Source organism: Scyliorhinus torazame, chromosome 6 (genome assembly GCF_047496885.1).
Source record: "Scyliorhinus torazame isolate Kashiwa2021f chromosome 6, sScyTor2.1, whole genome shotgun sequence".
Taxonomy (NCBI): domain Eukaryota; kingdom Metazoa; phylum Chordata; class Chondrichthyes; order Carcharhiniformes; family Scyliorhinidae; genus Scyliorhinus; species Scyliorhinus torazame.
This window is the reverse complement of record NC_092712.1, coordinates 97,887,888-97,902,610: the sequence shown is the minus strand read 5'-3', so window position 1 is coordinate 97,902,610 and position 14,723 is coordinate 97,887,888. Positions and strand designations below refer to the sequence as shown.

The window sequence follows — 14,723 nt, the reverse complement described above, 5'->3', positions numbered from 1 at the left end:
TCAGCCATGACATCATCGACAAGCAAGAGGAGCAGACTAAAGTGTCCATTGGGGATAAAGAAATAAAAGTGGAGACCAAAGTTAACTCTTACTGCACATCATAGTGATCAGTTTCATGGCTACATTGACAGGCCATTTAGGGGCAGGCCACTCATCCTATCCACAGGAAAGGTGCATGATGTGGAAAAGTACAGGAGAAGGTTAATTTAAAAAGTTGTATTTGCAGATTCTGCCAATTGCAGGAGAATTACCTGGGCAAATCTGTAAAATTGTTCTGCTTTGCAAATGGAAGGACCTATAAACAAAACAGCTTTTAACTGTGGTAAATTTCATACCAGTGTTGGTTGTGATAGTATAAAATTGATTTTGGATGTACCCGTGCATCAACTTGCCTGCCATAGCAATCACTGATCCTCTGCCCAATTGTAACTCAAGGACTTAAAGAATACGTGTCTAGGATTTTGATAAAAATTTCTAACATCAGGGGTGAAATTCTCCCGAAACGGCACGATGTCCGCCGACTGGTGCTCAAAACGGCACCAATCAGACGGGCATCGCGCCGCCCCAAAGGTGCGGAATGCTCCGCATCTTTGGGGGCCGAGCCCCAACATTGAGGGTCTAGGCTGACGCCGGAGTAATTTCCGCCCCGCCAGCTGGCGGAAACGGCCTTTGTTGCCCCGCCAGCTGGCGCGGAAATGACATACCCGGGCGGCGCATGCGCGGGAGAGTCAGCAGCCGCTGACAGTTTCCCACGCATGCGCAGTGGAGGGAGTCTCTTCCGCCTCCGCTATGGTGGAGACCGTAGCGGAGGCGGAAGGGAAAGAGTGCCCCCACGGCACAGGCCCGCCCGCGGATCGGTGGGCCCCGATCGCGGGCCAGGCCACCGTGGGGGCACCCCCCGGGGCCAGATCGCCCCGCGACCCCCCCAGGACCCCGGAGCCCACGCACGCTGCCTTGTCCCGCCGTTCAAAAGGTGGTTTAATCCACGCCGGCGGGACAGGCAATTTATCGGCGGGACTTCGGCCCATCCGGGCCGGAGAATCGAGCGGGGGGGGGCCCGCCAACCGGCGCGGCCCGATTCCTGCCCCCGCCGAATATCCGGTGCCGGAGACTTCGGCAACCGGCGGGGGCGGGATTCACGGCAGCCCCCGGCGATTCTCAAACCCGGCGGGGGGTCGGAGAATGACGCCCCAGGTGTCAAAGCTGACTTCGGTAACATCAGTCCAACTCGATTAAAAACGTTTTTGAATTCAAATTTTTCTATTTTACCAAATATTGCAAAAAATTCAAACTTTTACAGATCCACCAATACAACATCCTAGAAAAGATCCCCCCTTTCCCATGTCCCTTCCCTCCTAGCAATTGATGGTGATTAGTTCCTTAAAATAGACAATGAAAGGCTGCCACCTCTGGTAGAATCCCTCAACCGATCCCCCCATGGTGTATTTTACCTTCTCCAGGTACAGAAACTCCATTATCCCCAACCATCCCGGGTCGGGGACCTCCACCCCAGCAGAACCCGTCTCCGGGCAATCAACGCGGTGAAGGCAAGAACACCTGCCCCCTCCCCATCTCCCCTGTTTGTAGCCCCAGCAAGTCGACACTCCAAATATGATAACCAGATGACAGGGGTCCAATTAGACATTTAGAATCGTCGACATGGAACTAAAGAAGGAGACCCAAAAGCTCACAAGCTTGGGACAGGCCCAGAACATATGTGTGTGATTGGGCCCTCAGAACACCACTCACACCTGTCATCCACCTCTGACAAAAGAAACGCTCATCTTCGCCTTGGTCAGGTATGCCCTAAACACTACTTTGAGCTGGGTCCAGCCCAGCCTTGCACACGAGGACGTGGAATTAACCCTGTGAAGGGTCTCTCATTCCACACCTCGTCATCTACTATGGGCCCCAGCTCCCCCTCCCACCACACTTTCACCCCATCCACCAGGCCCACCTTCCTCAACAGGATCCACCCATAGATGGCAGATGTGCGACCCCCTTCTGACCTGCAAGCGAAAGGATCCTTTTCATAAGAGATGTCGACGACGCCTCGGGGAATGTCAGGAAGGCCTTCCGTACAAAACTGTGAACTCTGGAGATATCTAAACAAACTCAACCCCTTGGAGCCCGTATTTCATTGTCAATTCCTCCAGGCTGGCAAATCGCCCTTCCAAGAACAAGTCTCCTAGTCTCTTTAGCCCTTTCCTTCCCCTTTCCCCAAATTAGACATCCAGCCTCGCCGGTTCAAACAGCTGGTTGGTACAAATAGAGGCTTGGAGCACTCCAGGGACCGGCAAGCCTTCTTAAAAACGGAGAATCACCCCGGACATTTTAGAAAAAGATCCGGAGTGATTCGCGCCCGTTTTCTGGCGGGCGTGGGGACATAGCCCCATTATTGGAGAATCCCGGCCATGATTTTAAAGTAGTATAGGAATTCCAAAAAATAACTCACATCACTTTGCAACTTGCTGGCTGCCAGTACATGCTCCAGGAGCAACAAATTGGGCAAATCTGATGCAGTCCGATTCATGCTTTTACGATCAGTCTTATATTTCACCTGAAAGTGGGAGGCAAAACTTTTTTTTTTTTTAAATATCTTTATTCAAATTTTCAACAGATTTCCAACAAAACCCCCACAGAAAAAAGAAACAAGAACATAAGGACACCACCCGCAAGAATTATACATAGAATTTCCCCAAACTACAATAACCCCCCATATAAAAATAAAAACACAAATAGGGAAACCCCCCCACCCCCGCGTTGCTGCTGCTGCTGACCTCCTCCTAACACTCCACGAGAAAATCTAGGAACAGTTGCCACCGCCTGAGGAACCCCTGCACAGACCCTCACAAGGCAAACTTTATCCTCTCCAGCTTGATGAACCCTGCCATGTCATTAATCCAGGCTTCCACGCTAGGGGGCTTCGCATCCTTCCACAGTAACAAAATCCTCCGCCGGGCTACCAGGGACGCAAAGGCCAGAATACAGGCCTCTTTCGCCTCCTGCACTCCCGGCTCGTTCGATACCCCAAATAATGCTACCCCCCAGCTCGGCTTGACCCGGGCGTTCACCACCTTGGACATAGTCCTCGCAAAGCCCCTCCAAAATCCATCCAGCGGCGGGCACGTCCAGAATATATGGGCGTGATTTGCTCAGCTCCCCGAGCACCTCCCACATCTGTCCTCCATCCCAAAGAACCTACTCAACCTCGTCCCTGTCATATGTGCTCTGTGAACAACTTTAAACTGTATCAGGCTGAGCCTGGTGCAAGAGGAAGAAGAATTAACCCTACTCAGGGCGTCAGCCCACAGACCCTCATCTATCTCCCCCCGAGCTCCTCCTCCCATTTGCCCTTTAGCTCCTCCACCGAGATCTCCTCCTCTTCTTGCAGCTCCTGGTAAATCGCCGAGACCTTGCCTTCTCCAACCCATATCCCCGAGATCAGCCTGTCCTGAATCCTGCGTGCTGGAAGCAGCGGGAATTCCCTCACCTGCCGTTTCACAAACGCCCTCACCTGCATATACCTAAAAGCGTTTCACGGGGGTAGCCCAAATTTCTCCTCCAGCGCCCCTAGGCTCGCAAACGTCCCATCAATGAACAGGTCCCCCATTCTTTTAATCCCTGCCCAATGAAATGAAATGAAATGAAAATCGCTTATTGTCACAAGTAGGTTTCAAATGAAGTTATTGTGAAAAGCCCCTAGTCGCCACATTCCGGCGCCTGTTCGGGGTGACTGTTACGGGAATCGAACCGTGCTGCTGGCATGCCTTGGTCTGCTTTCAAAGCCAGCGATTTAGCCCTGTGCTAAACAGCCCCTAGATGCCAGCTCAGAAACCCCCCATCCATCCTTCCCGGGACGAACCGATGGTTCTCTCAAATCGGGGACCAAACCGAGGCCCCCACCTCACCCCTATGATGCCTCCACTGCCCCCAAATCTTCAGAGTCGCTGCCACCACCGGACTCATGGTGTACCTTGTCGGTGGGAGCGGCAACGGTGCCGTCACCAGCGCCCTCAGACTCGTGCCCACACAGGACGCCATCTCTAGCCTCTTCCACGCCGCCCCCTCCCCTTCCATTACCCACTTACGGATCATTGCCACATTGGCTGCCCAGCAGTAGCCACATAGATTCGGCAACGCCAGCCCTCCTCTGTCTCTGCTACGTTCCAGGAAAACCCTTTTTACCCTCGGGGTCTTATTCGCCCACACAAATCTCATGATGCTCCTGCTTACCAGTTTAAAAAAGGCCTTAGGGGTCAGAATGGGAAGGCACTGAAATACAAAGAGAAACCTCGGAAGGACCGTCATTTTAACCGACTGCACCTTACCCGCCAGTGAGAGTGAAACATATCCCATCTTTTAAAATCCTCCTCCATCTGTTCCACCAACCGCGTCAAATTGAGCTTGTGCGGGGCCCCCCAACTCCTAGCTACCTGGATCCCCAGGTACCGAAAGCTCCTCTCTGCCCTCTTCAGCTCGGAAGCTCGTCTATTCCCCTTCCCTGGTCTCCTGGGTGCACCACAGAGAGCTCACTCTTCCCCACGTTAAGTTTATATCCCGAAAAGTCCCCAAACTCCCTAAGGATCCGCATGACCTCCGCCATCCCCTCCACTGGGTCCGCAGCATGCAATAACAGGTCATCGGCATATTGCGACACCCGGTGTTCCTCTCCCCCCCCCCCCGAACCAATCCCCTCCAGTTCCTGGACTCCCTCAATGCCATGGCCAGCGGCTCAATTGCCAGTGTAAACAACAAGGGGGGGATAGGGGACACCCCTATATCGTTCCCCGGTACAGCCGAATGTACTCCGACCTCCGCCGGTTTGTAGCCACACTCGCCATTGGGGCTCTATATAGCAGCCTAACCCAACTGATGAACCCCTCCCCGAACCCAAACCTCCGCAGCACCTCCCAAAGTTACTCCCACTCCACCCTAGCGAAGGCCTTCTCCACGTCCGTAGCCGCCACTACCTCCGCTTCTCCCTCCACCGAAGGCATCATAATTACATTAAGGAGCCTCTGCACATTGGTGTTCAGCTGCCAACCCTTCACAAATCCCGTCTGGTCCTCATGAGTCACCCTAGGGACACAGTCCTCAATACTCGTGGCCAGAGCCTTCGCCAGCAACTTTGCGTCGACATTGAGGAGCGAGATCGGCCTGTACAATCCACACCGTAATGGGTCCTTGTCTCGCTTCAAGATCAAAGAGATGGGCGCCCTGGACATTGTCGGGGGCAAGGTCCCCCCCTCCCCCGCCTCATTGAAAGTCCTCACTAGCAGCGGGCCCAGCAGGTCCACATACTTCCTATAAAATTCTACTGGGAACACAATCCGGCCCTGGGGCCTTCCCCGCCTGCATACTCCCTAGTCCCTTAACCAGCTCATCCAGCCCAATCGGTGCCCCCAGCCCAACCACCTGCTCCTCCTCCACCCTCGGGAACCTCAGGCGATCTAGAAATCGGCGCATCCCCCCTCCCCGTCGGAGACCTTTACAGCTCCTCATAGAAGTCCCTGAATGCCCCGTTTATTCCCACCGCACTCCGCACCGTGTTCCGCACCGTGTTCCCTCCTTTATCCCTAACTCCACCAATCTCCCTCGCTGCCTCCCTCTTCTGAAACTGATGTGCCATCATCCGACTCGCCTTCTCCCCATACTCATACATCGCCCCCTGCGCTTTCCTCCACTGCGCCTCTGCTTTCCCAGTAGTCAGCAAGTTGAATTCCGTCTGGAGGTTCCGTCGCTCCCTAAGCAGTCCCTCCTCGGGGGCCTCTGCATAGCTCCTGTCCACCCTTAATATAACCCCCACCAGTCTCTCCCTCTCTCTCTTCTCCCTATGGGCCCTAATGGAGATTAGCTCTCCCCTGACCACCGCCTTCAATGCCTCCCAGAATACCTCCACCTGCACCTTCCCATTGTCATTGGCCTCTAAGTATCTTTCGATACACCCCCGAATCCGCCCGCACACCTCCTCATCCGCCAACAGTCCACATCGAGGTGGCACATCGGACGCTGGTCCCTCTCCTCCCCCAGATCCAGCTCCACCCAATGCGGGGCATGATCTGAAATGGCTATATATTCCGTGCCCTCCACTCTTGGGATTAGCGCCCGACTCACGATGAGAAAATGTATCCGGGAGTAGGCTTTATGGACGTGGGAAAAAAAAGAAAATTCCCTGGCCACCGGCCTGGCAAACCTAAATGGATCCACTCTCCCCATCTGGTCCATAAACCCCCTAAGCACCTTGGCTGCAGCCGGCCTCTTACCCGTCCTGGACCTAGACCGGTCCAGTGCTGGGTCCAGCACCGTGTTGAAGTCCCCCCCCCCCATTATCAGGCTCCCTGCCTCCAAATCCGGAATCCGACCCAACATGAGCTTCATAAATCCGGCATCTTCCCAATTCCACCCGCATCCCCTGCAACCTACCACTCACCATCACGTACCGACCTCCATTATCTGCCACAATGTTCAGCGCCTCAAACGACACCCGCTTCCCCACCAGAATCGCCACCCCTCTATTCTTCGCGTCCAACCACGAGTGAAAGACCTGCCCTACCCACCCCTTTCTCAGCCTAACCTGATCTGCCACCTTCAAATGCGTCTCCTGGAGCATAACCACATCTGCCTTCAGTCTCTTTAGGTGGGCGAACACCCGGGCCCTCTTGACCGGCCCGTTCAGGCCCCTCACATTCCAAGTTATCAGCCGGATTGGGGGCTTCCCCCCACCCCCCCTCCCCCTGCCGACTAGCCATCTCCCTTTTTAGGCCAGCCACGTGCCCGAATCCCACACCCTCCATTCCCCCAGGCGGCGGACGCCCGCCCTGACTCCTTCTCCTACTATCCTAGCTCCAGCTCCCCTTTGGCCAATGCAGCAGCAACCGAGTCCCCCCCCCCTCCCCCTGCTAGATCCTCCTCTAGCCGTTTTGCTCCCCCCATGGCACTCCCGTAAGTCAGCTGACTCCTGCTGACCCCAGCCTCTCCCGCCACTCCATCGACCCCCCAGTGTGAGAGTCCCTCCACCTCCCCCTGGCAATCAGTGTGTTCTCCTCTCCAGCACCGCCCTTCCCCCAGCCCCGCCCCCTTCGTGGGAGGCAAAACTTAAACACAAAAGGAAACTTTGAATCTGGTTTATTTCAAGATGTTGTCTATCACAGAAATTAAATGCAATAATAAGTTCAACCCCTTATATTAAAAGATAGAGGAAAATATTGCAGATGGCGGAAACTGAAATCAAACAGAAAATACTGGAAACACCCTCAGCAGGCCAGTCAGTATCGATGGAGAGTGAAAGGTAACATTAATCCTTCAGGTTGATGACTGTTGTACAAGGGTCTGGCACATATGGCATTAATGTGGGACTACAGTATCACCCACACAGCGATGTAAAAGAACACATGACCCACCATCTAGGAGTCAGTTGAGTGTCGGACAAGCAATCATGGATGCAGCTCTTAACTTGAACCCTGTAACTTTACATATGTACATAATATGCTTATATGATACCTGGATTACAGGGGTTGAATTACGAAGAGAGATTACTCAAATTAGATCTGTTTTCATTAGAATTTGGAAAGCTGAGTGGTGATCCAATCAAATTATTCAAGATATTAACAGGGAAAGACAAGGTAGATAAAGATAAATTATTTCCACTGTTTGGGGATGCTAAAACTAGGGGGCATCGTCTAAAAATTAGGACTAGATCATTCAGGAGAGATGTTAGGAAGAGCTTCTTCACTTAAAGGATGGTGGAGGTTTGATACTGACTCCACAAACAGTAGTTGAAGCTAGATCAATTGATCATTTTAAATCAGAGAGATTTTATTCAACAAAAATATTAAGGTATATGGGCCAAAGGCCCAAAGGGTATGAAGTTAGGTCACATATCAGCCATGATCTCATTGAATGGTGGGACAGGTTTGAGGGGCTGAATGGCCGCCTCTGTTCCTGGAATTCTTGTAGCTCATAAATACATAGTTAACCTACTACAGACTTCATTAAGACCTCCCAAATGGTATCCAACACCCTACAACAATGACTTTTCATCTGTTGATGAAAAGTCTTCAAAGGGCAGCATGGTGACACAGTGGTTAACACTGCTGCCTCACAGCTGCAGGGACCCGGGATCAATTCCAGCCTCGGGTAACTGTGTGGAGTTTGCACTTTGTTCCCATGTCTGCGTGGGTTTCCTCCGGGTGCTCCGCTTTCCTCCCACAGTCCAAACATGTGCAGGTTAGGTGGATAGGTCATGCTAAATTGCCCCTTAATGTCCAAAAGATTAGGTGGGGTTACTGGGTTACGAGGATAGGGTGGAGGCGTGGGCTTAAGTACGGTGCTCTTTCCAAGGGCCGCTGCAGATGATTCTATGATTCTAGTTAAAAATATACTCGAAAGATAGTGTTGATGCATCGCATCTGGAGAGCAAAAGGTTCAGTTAACCTTTCAAGTGGTGATGCTCCACCAGATCTGATGAACGGTCTTTATTAAAATCATTAACCAAATCTTTTCTATTTTCAGATGCTAACAACCTTCCTGTAATTTCCAGCATTTTCTGATTTTATTTTAGGTTTCCAATTTTCTTCCCTTTACCTAAACTTTTATTTTCAAAACATATTCAAACGTGCATTTTAGTGACATCTACTGAATGAGTCCACCAAATTAAAACAAATAATTGATCCGCGACATTTATAACTCTGACAATGCTGTTGAAAGAAAATTCCTGTCAAAACAGTTCTGCGAAAAGCAATGCTAATGACACTGTGAGCCAGGATGTTTTCAGAAATCTGTCACACGGTAGCAGCAAATGAAGATCAAGTTACTTTGGCAATAGACTGTTCTCAAAGCTGCTGTTAATTGACATTTGAGGGACATTTGTAGATTCAACAAAGAACCATTATCATAGGTTTCTGGTACACCCACCTCATAGGAAATGGATCCTTGTGGGACCAGCTGCATCACTGAACTTTAGGGGGAGCTCCTGAGCACTTTTTAAAATCTGATTTTTATTTATTTGGATTTTTAGTTGGTTGGGAAATAATTCCTGACAGTCGTGGTTACAGCTACAGCTGGACATGGAAGCCCTAACTGAGCAACGGCCAGCAGCATTAAAACATAACTTCCAGAAGCTTCACAAACATTTTAAAAACTCCTGCCGACTGAATTGTCGCACATTCAATTCAGCTAATGAGCCGAAGAAACAATTTATCAATGAAAGGGCAAGTATGGAACTTCCCAAATTTTGTCCCGCAAAAGGGTTAGCGAGTAATTGTTTTCAATAAATCCTGCTTACATCACTTGCAAGAACAGACGCAGCTTGCAATTGTTTGAAGGAAGCACTTTCCTGGGGATTGAAGTGATGCCTCCTCTCTTTAAGCTCTTTATTAAATTTGTCTTTGTAGTTAACCTAGAACAAAATAAATTACAGGTTATCAGATGTAATCAGGGTACAAACTTTACAGCACTGCTCACAGCAAGACACATTGCAGCGATACTTGCGTCTCTCTCTCTCTCGGCATACACATCCCTAACCGAGCAGCCAACACTCTTGCTTCTCTACTTTTTTCCCGATCCAGCGGAGAATGGCGCGTCGGTGAAAAACGGGATCGGCCTCTGGCGGGAGGATGCAACTCGATGATTTAGCTGGGAGCTCGAATCTCCAACCCCAAGCCCGAGATGCTCAGCCGGGAGCCACGCAAGCTGAGCACCATTTGAGGGGAGAGCGACTAGGTAACCAAGTTTTTCAAACTTCTCGGCTTGCTGGGGGGGTTTATGCCTGGACCTCAGGGAGTAGTGGAGAATGACTTGGTGGTAAGTGTGTAGACTCGCGGTGTTCCCCTCATGATCGGAGTGCCATGGCTGAGACCCCTATTGCTGCATAAATTCATTTAAACCGATCTGTAATTTACAGGCTCCTGGTTGTTGACACTGCTGCCTGTATTAGTTCAGGGCTGGTTTAGCTCAGTGGGCTAAACAGCTTGCTCGCAATGCAGAACACGGCCAGCAGCGCGGGTTCAATTCCCGTACCGGCCTCCCCGAACAGGCGCTGGAATGTGGCTTTTCACAGTAACTTGATTGAAGCCTACTTGTGAAAATAAGCGATTATTATTATCCTACAAATGCTCTGAGGGCTCATGTGGAAACCCACCCAGCCCACTTGTCTGGAAACCCTCATACCCTGGCAGTACCATAAGGAGGATGGGCGTTGCCATGCTCAATCGTCAGCCCACCAGATTGGCACTCCTCAGAAACGCAGCCCCACAGTCGAGGAAGCAAGGGATTAGCAGAGCTCAATGGACACGTGCACCGTTGCCACTGGGACCCGCCGTGGCACACAGCCCCTCTCAGAGTAAAAGCCTCCCAAGAGATACTGTCTGCTAGTCGACCCTTGAGAATCACGAGATGTCTCCAGGTCCTGCCTGTCCACCGCACCCCTGATCCCATCCACCCTGCTGACCAGCTCTCTGTAACAACCGGTGTGTAAAACCCAGACTCCATGTAATACTGCGACTAAGGTCCCAGCAAACGCACACATCCCTCGCTCACTCCCATCTATGGGAACTGCCTGCACACCAGCCTCTTAGCACAGAGATGAATGTCTTCATCAATCATTTGTCACCCTCCTGGCGGGAGAGCACAAGGCCCACCCAGTGAGGAGACCCAAAGTAGACCCCATTGGGAGAAACAGAACGAGGGCCACAAGTCCATCACTAACAACAGTTGTGGCAGCCACTGGTATCCCTTTTGGCAGGGATGGGTTGTGAAGATAAAGGCTCCCAATATCATAGATCGGTGCCAGTCACTGATGGGGACAGGGGTGAAGTGCAGACTTTATCGTAAAGGGGCAGGGGTGGCACGGCATGTTGGGGGTGGTGCAGCAGTACAACTCAGGCTGACCATGAGGATTCCCTTGACCATCCAATGCCTGAAAGAGCACCCTACCTAGGCCCACCCCCCTGCCCTATCCCTGTAACCCCATATAACCTGAACACCCCTGGTCCCAAAGGTGCAATTTTAGCAATTGTAATCCACCTAACCTGCACATCTTTGGACTGTGGGAGGAAACCGGGGCACCCGGAGGAAAGCCACGCAGACACAAGGAGAACATTCAAACTCCATACAATCAATCATGGCCGGAATTGAAACCGGGTCCCTAGTGCTGTGAGGCAGCAGTGCTAACCACTGTGCCACACTCGATGCCACTGTGCCACGCATTCCTTCCCCTAGTCCTTGCACCCCTTCCTTTCCCCTTAGTCCACCCATCCCTTCCCTCTCCCGTAGTCCACCCATCCCTTCCCTCTCCCTTAGTCCACCCACCCCTTCCCTCTCCCTTAGTCCACCCACCCCTTCCCTCTCCCTTAGTCCACCCATCCCTTTCCTCTCCCTTAGTCCACTCACCCCTTCCCACTTCCTTAGTCCACTCACCCCTTCCCACTTCCATAGTCCACCCACCCCTTTCCTCTCCCTTAGTCCACCCACCCCTTCCCTCTCCCATAGTCCGTACACCCCTTCCCTCTCCCTTAGTCCGTCCATCCCTTTCCTCTCCCTTAGTCCATCCACCCCTTTCCTCTTTTAGTCCACCCACTCATTCCCTCTCCCTTAGCCCGTCCACCCCTTTCCCTCTCCCTTCGTCCACCCACCCCTTTCCTCTTTTAGTCCATCCACCACTTCCCTCTCCCTTAGTCCACCCACCCATTCCCTCTCCCTTAGTCCGTCCACCCCTTTCCCTCTCCCTTAGTCCACCCACCCATTCCCTCTCCCTTAGTCCACCCACCCCTTTCCCTCTCCCTTAGTCCACCCACCCCTTTCCTCTTTTAGTCCACCCACCCCTTCCCTCTCCCTTAGTCCACCCACCCATTCCCTCTCCCTTAGTCCATCCACCTATTCCATCTCCCTTAGCCTGTTCACCCCTTTCCCTCTCCCTTAGTCCACCCACCCCTTTCCCTCTCTCTTACTCCATCCACCCCTTCCCTCGCCCTTAGTCCATCCACCCATTCCCTCTCCCTTAGTTCTTCACATCACCTTCCCCCTAGCCTTCCACTCCTTCCCACTACCGTAGCTCCGAGATCCGGCATCTCCACAGGATGTTGACGACTCGCTGTGAGATGAGCTCTGGTGCTCCTCATTTTCTGACAAAGTCTGACTCCTGTCTTTAAGATTACGAGCCACTGTCTGGCCGGGTGAAGCCTGCATGTCTGCTGGGAATTTGTTCTCACGGGCCCAAATATTTTGGGGTCTTGCAGGAGATGGTGAACAGTTAGTGCTTACTCGCTGCGCATGCTGCCACACAAGGTGGGCTCACACTGCTAAACCCGTGCCCTGTCACTTCTCGGTGAGGGTGTCACCATGTGACCACGTGTGACGTTGGTGCGTCATGGATGTGCTGCCCCAGCCCTTCCTTCACACCCGCGGGACAGAGGATGGAGGCAAATCGCACTGGTGGTGTGCAAGTGAGTAATGGTGAGTGGCTATAATATGTGTGCCCTTCCCCCTTACTATCTATTCAGTATTACACACATGCCAACTTAAATGTCATTTACCTTTCAAATCTTTCGTGGCCTACCTCTTCTTCTAGGCAATACCCCAGAAGCAGATCAGAAGTGCCATCCTCTGCCCTGTGATGTCCTCAGTGGCATGCTCTGGAGGGCCTGGGTCTGGATGGGATGGCCGACTTTCGAGTGTCACAGGTGACGATGTGTCAGCCTGTTCTGTCCACTGCCCATGAGGTGTGCAAGTGTTAGGTGGAGGGATTCGGAGGGCTGGATTCTCAACTTTCGGGATTCCCCATTGGGATTTTGCAACACGTGGGGCTGCCAAAATGGGAAAACTGGTGCAGCGGGATGGAGAATCCCGCCTGCTATGTCTGAGATGTTCCAGCACATTCCACAGTGGGCCCCATCAATTCTTCCTCAGGGTGCTCAATGGCCCCTGGGCAACTCCCATATGATGGAGGGAAGGCCGGAGTGAACTCTGGAGGCACCACCATCACCTGCTGCGGCCAGTCCTGAAAGTCCACCCTCACCTGAATCATGGTTTCGACGCCCTCAGAAATGGTGCACTGAGACGGGGTTATGTCCCGTAGCGAGTGAGTCATGTCCCTCACTGCCTCGGTCATGTCCCTCTGGGCCTGCGCCATGTCCTTTTGTGACTGGAAATGTATGTCAGCGCCCTGTCAATGCTCTTGATGCCCTCAGCCATGACCCTTTGTGAATGAGCCAAGCTCTAGAGTGCCACAGCAATGTCCATTTGCTCCCGAGACATGTCCAGCTGTGACTGGGCTCTCCTGCCCTGCACCTTAGCCATGAACAGCACAGTCTGCCCCAAGCTTTGGGCGCCCTGACATGTGGCTCTGACGTCTTGCCCCAGGTCTTCCACCGTGGACGCTACCCTTTCAGCGTTGGCCTGGGTGCCCCGCATTGTCAGCACCATCTCCTGTGCCTGAAGGTGGCTGATCTCCTCCTGCTGTACTGAAAAGTTGCTGGCACCCCCTCCTGTAGATTCTGCTTCTGCATCCACAACAGTGATGAGATCATCCTCTCCAGAAGAGCAGCAACTGTCTGGACGCCAGCTGTCCCCTAGGATCAGGCAGCCTTTCGACCATCCACTCCCTCGGTAGTCGCAGCCTCCACCTAATGTGCTGCAGCAGTGTGTAGTGCGCACCAAAGGGTGAACCAGGAGCCTGATCATTAACATCACCCACCGAGGTGATAGTCCCTGCGATGGTGGATGTTGCAGTTGCAAGCAGTGGTAAGGTGTTGGTGTCTTCCCCGTAGAGGTGCACCAGGATGTTCTGAGGGTCTGGATGGGGGGGTGGCAGCGACCCAGGTAGGCCTGGTTTTGTCTGATGGTGACCCTGTAAGACAAAAGACATGGGGTGAGATTTTGTGAATGACTGGTCTGTGGGAGAGGAGTGACTCACTTGCTATCGGGACATCTGCGTTGCATTGAACTCTCACTTGCTTGGCGCAAGCCGAACTCCAAAGCAGCTAGTTCCCACTCATTGAACTCCCCCGCGAGTTGAAATATGAAATGAAAATGAAATGAAAATCGCTTATTGTCACAAGCAGGCTTCAAATGAAGTTACTGTGAAAAGTCCCTAGTTGCCACATTCCGGCGCCTGTTCGGGGAGGCTAGTACGGGAATTGAACTGCGCTGCTGGCCTGTCTTGGTCTGCTGTAAAAGCCAGCTATTTAGCTCTATGCTAAACCAGCCCCCTTGCAGGGCTCACAGTGGTTAGCACTGTTGCTTCACAGCGTCAGGGATCCGGGTTCAACTCCTGGCTTGGGTCACTGTTTGTGCGGAGTCTGCACGTTCTCTCCGTGTCTGCATGGGTTTCCTCCAGGTGTTCTAGTTTCCTCCCACAAGTCCCGAAAGACGTGCTGTTAGGTGAATTGGACATTCTGAATTCTCCCTCTGTGTACCTGAACAGGTGCCGGAGTGTGGCGACTAGGGGCTTTTCACAGTAACTTCATTGCAGTGTTAATGTAAACCTACTTGTGGCACTAATAAAGATTATCATTGGGAGTTTGAACCCGAATATCTGGGATGCCCCCTCCTGTCTTCTGGCGCTCCCTGTGATTATAGCCCACTTTATCCTTGGGGGGCACAAAAAGACATGGTGAGATGCTGGAACACAAGTTTTATGGGGGATTTGTAGCTGGTGGGCAGCACTGTAGCATAGTGATTAGCACAGTTGCTTCACAGCTCCAGGGTCCCAGGTTCGATTCCCG

The 14,723-nt window shown here is 52.2% G+C and overlaps 2 protein-coding genes across 6 annotated transcripts in view; both read right to left on the bottom strand.

The window, feature by feature from the left end:
• Positions 1 to 14,723, bottom strand: part of LOC140424909 (LIM zinc-binding domain-containing Nebulette-like) — a 524,814-nt gene that overhangs the window by 139,277 nt on the left and 370,814 nt on the right. The window lies entirely within an intron of this gene.
• The window catches only part of LOC140424908 (nebulette-like), a 124,101-nt gene that overhangs the window by 48,163 nt on the left and 61,215 nt on the right, over positions 1 to 14,723 (bottom strand). For all 3 annotated transcript variants that reach the window (XM_072508534.1, XM_072508535.1, XM_072508536.1), the window contains 2 exons: positions 9,287 to 9,400; positions 2,456 to 2,560 (listed from right to left, as the gene is read on the bottom strand). In XM_072508534.1, the coding sequence (XP_072364635.1) occupies positions 2,456 to 2,560; positions 9,287 to 9,400 (219 nt within the window). The remainder of the gene's footprint in view (positions 1 to 2,455; positions 2,561 to 9,286; positions 9,401 to 14,723) is intronic.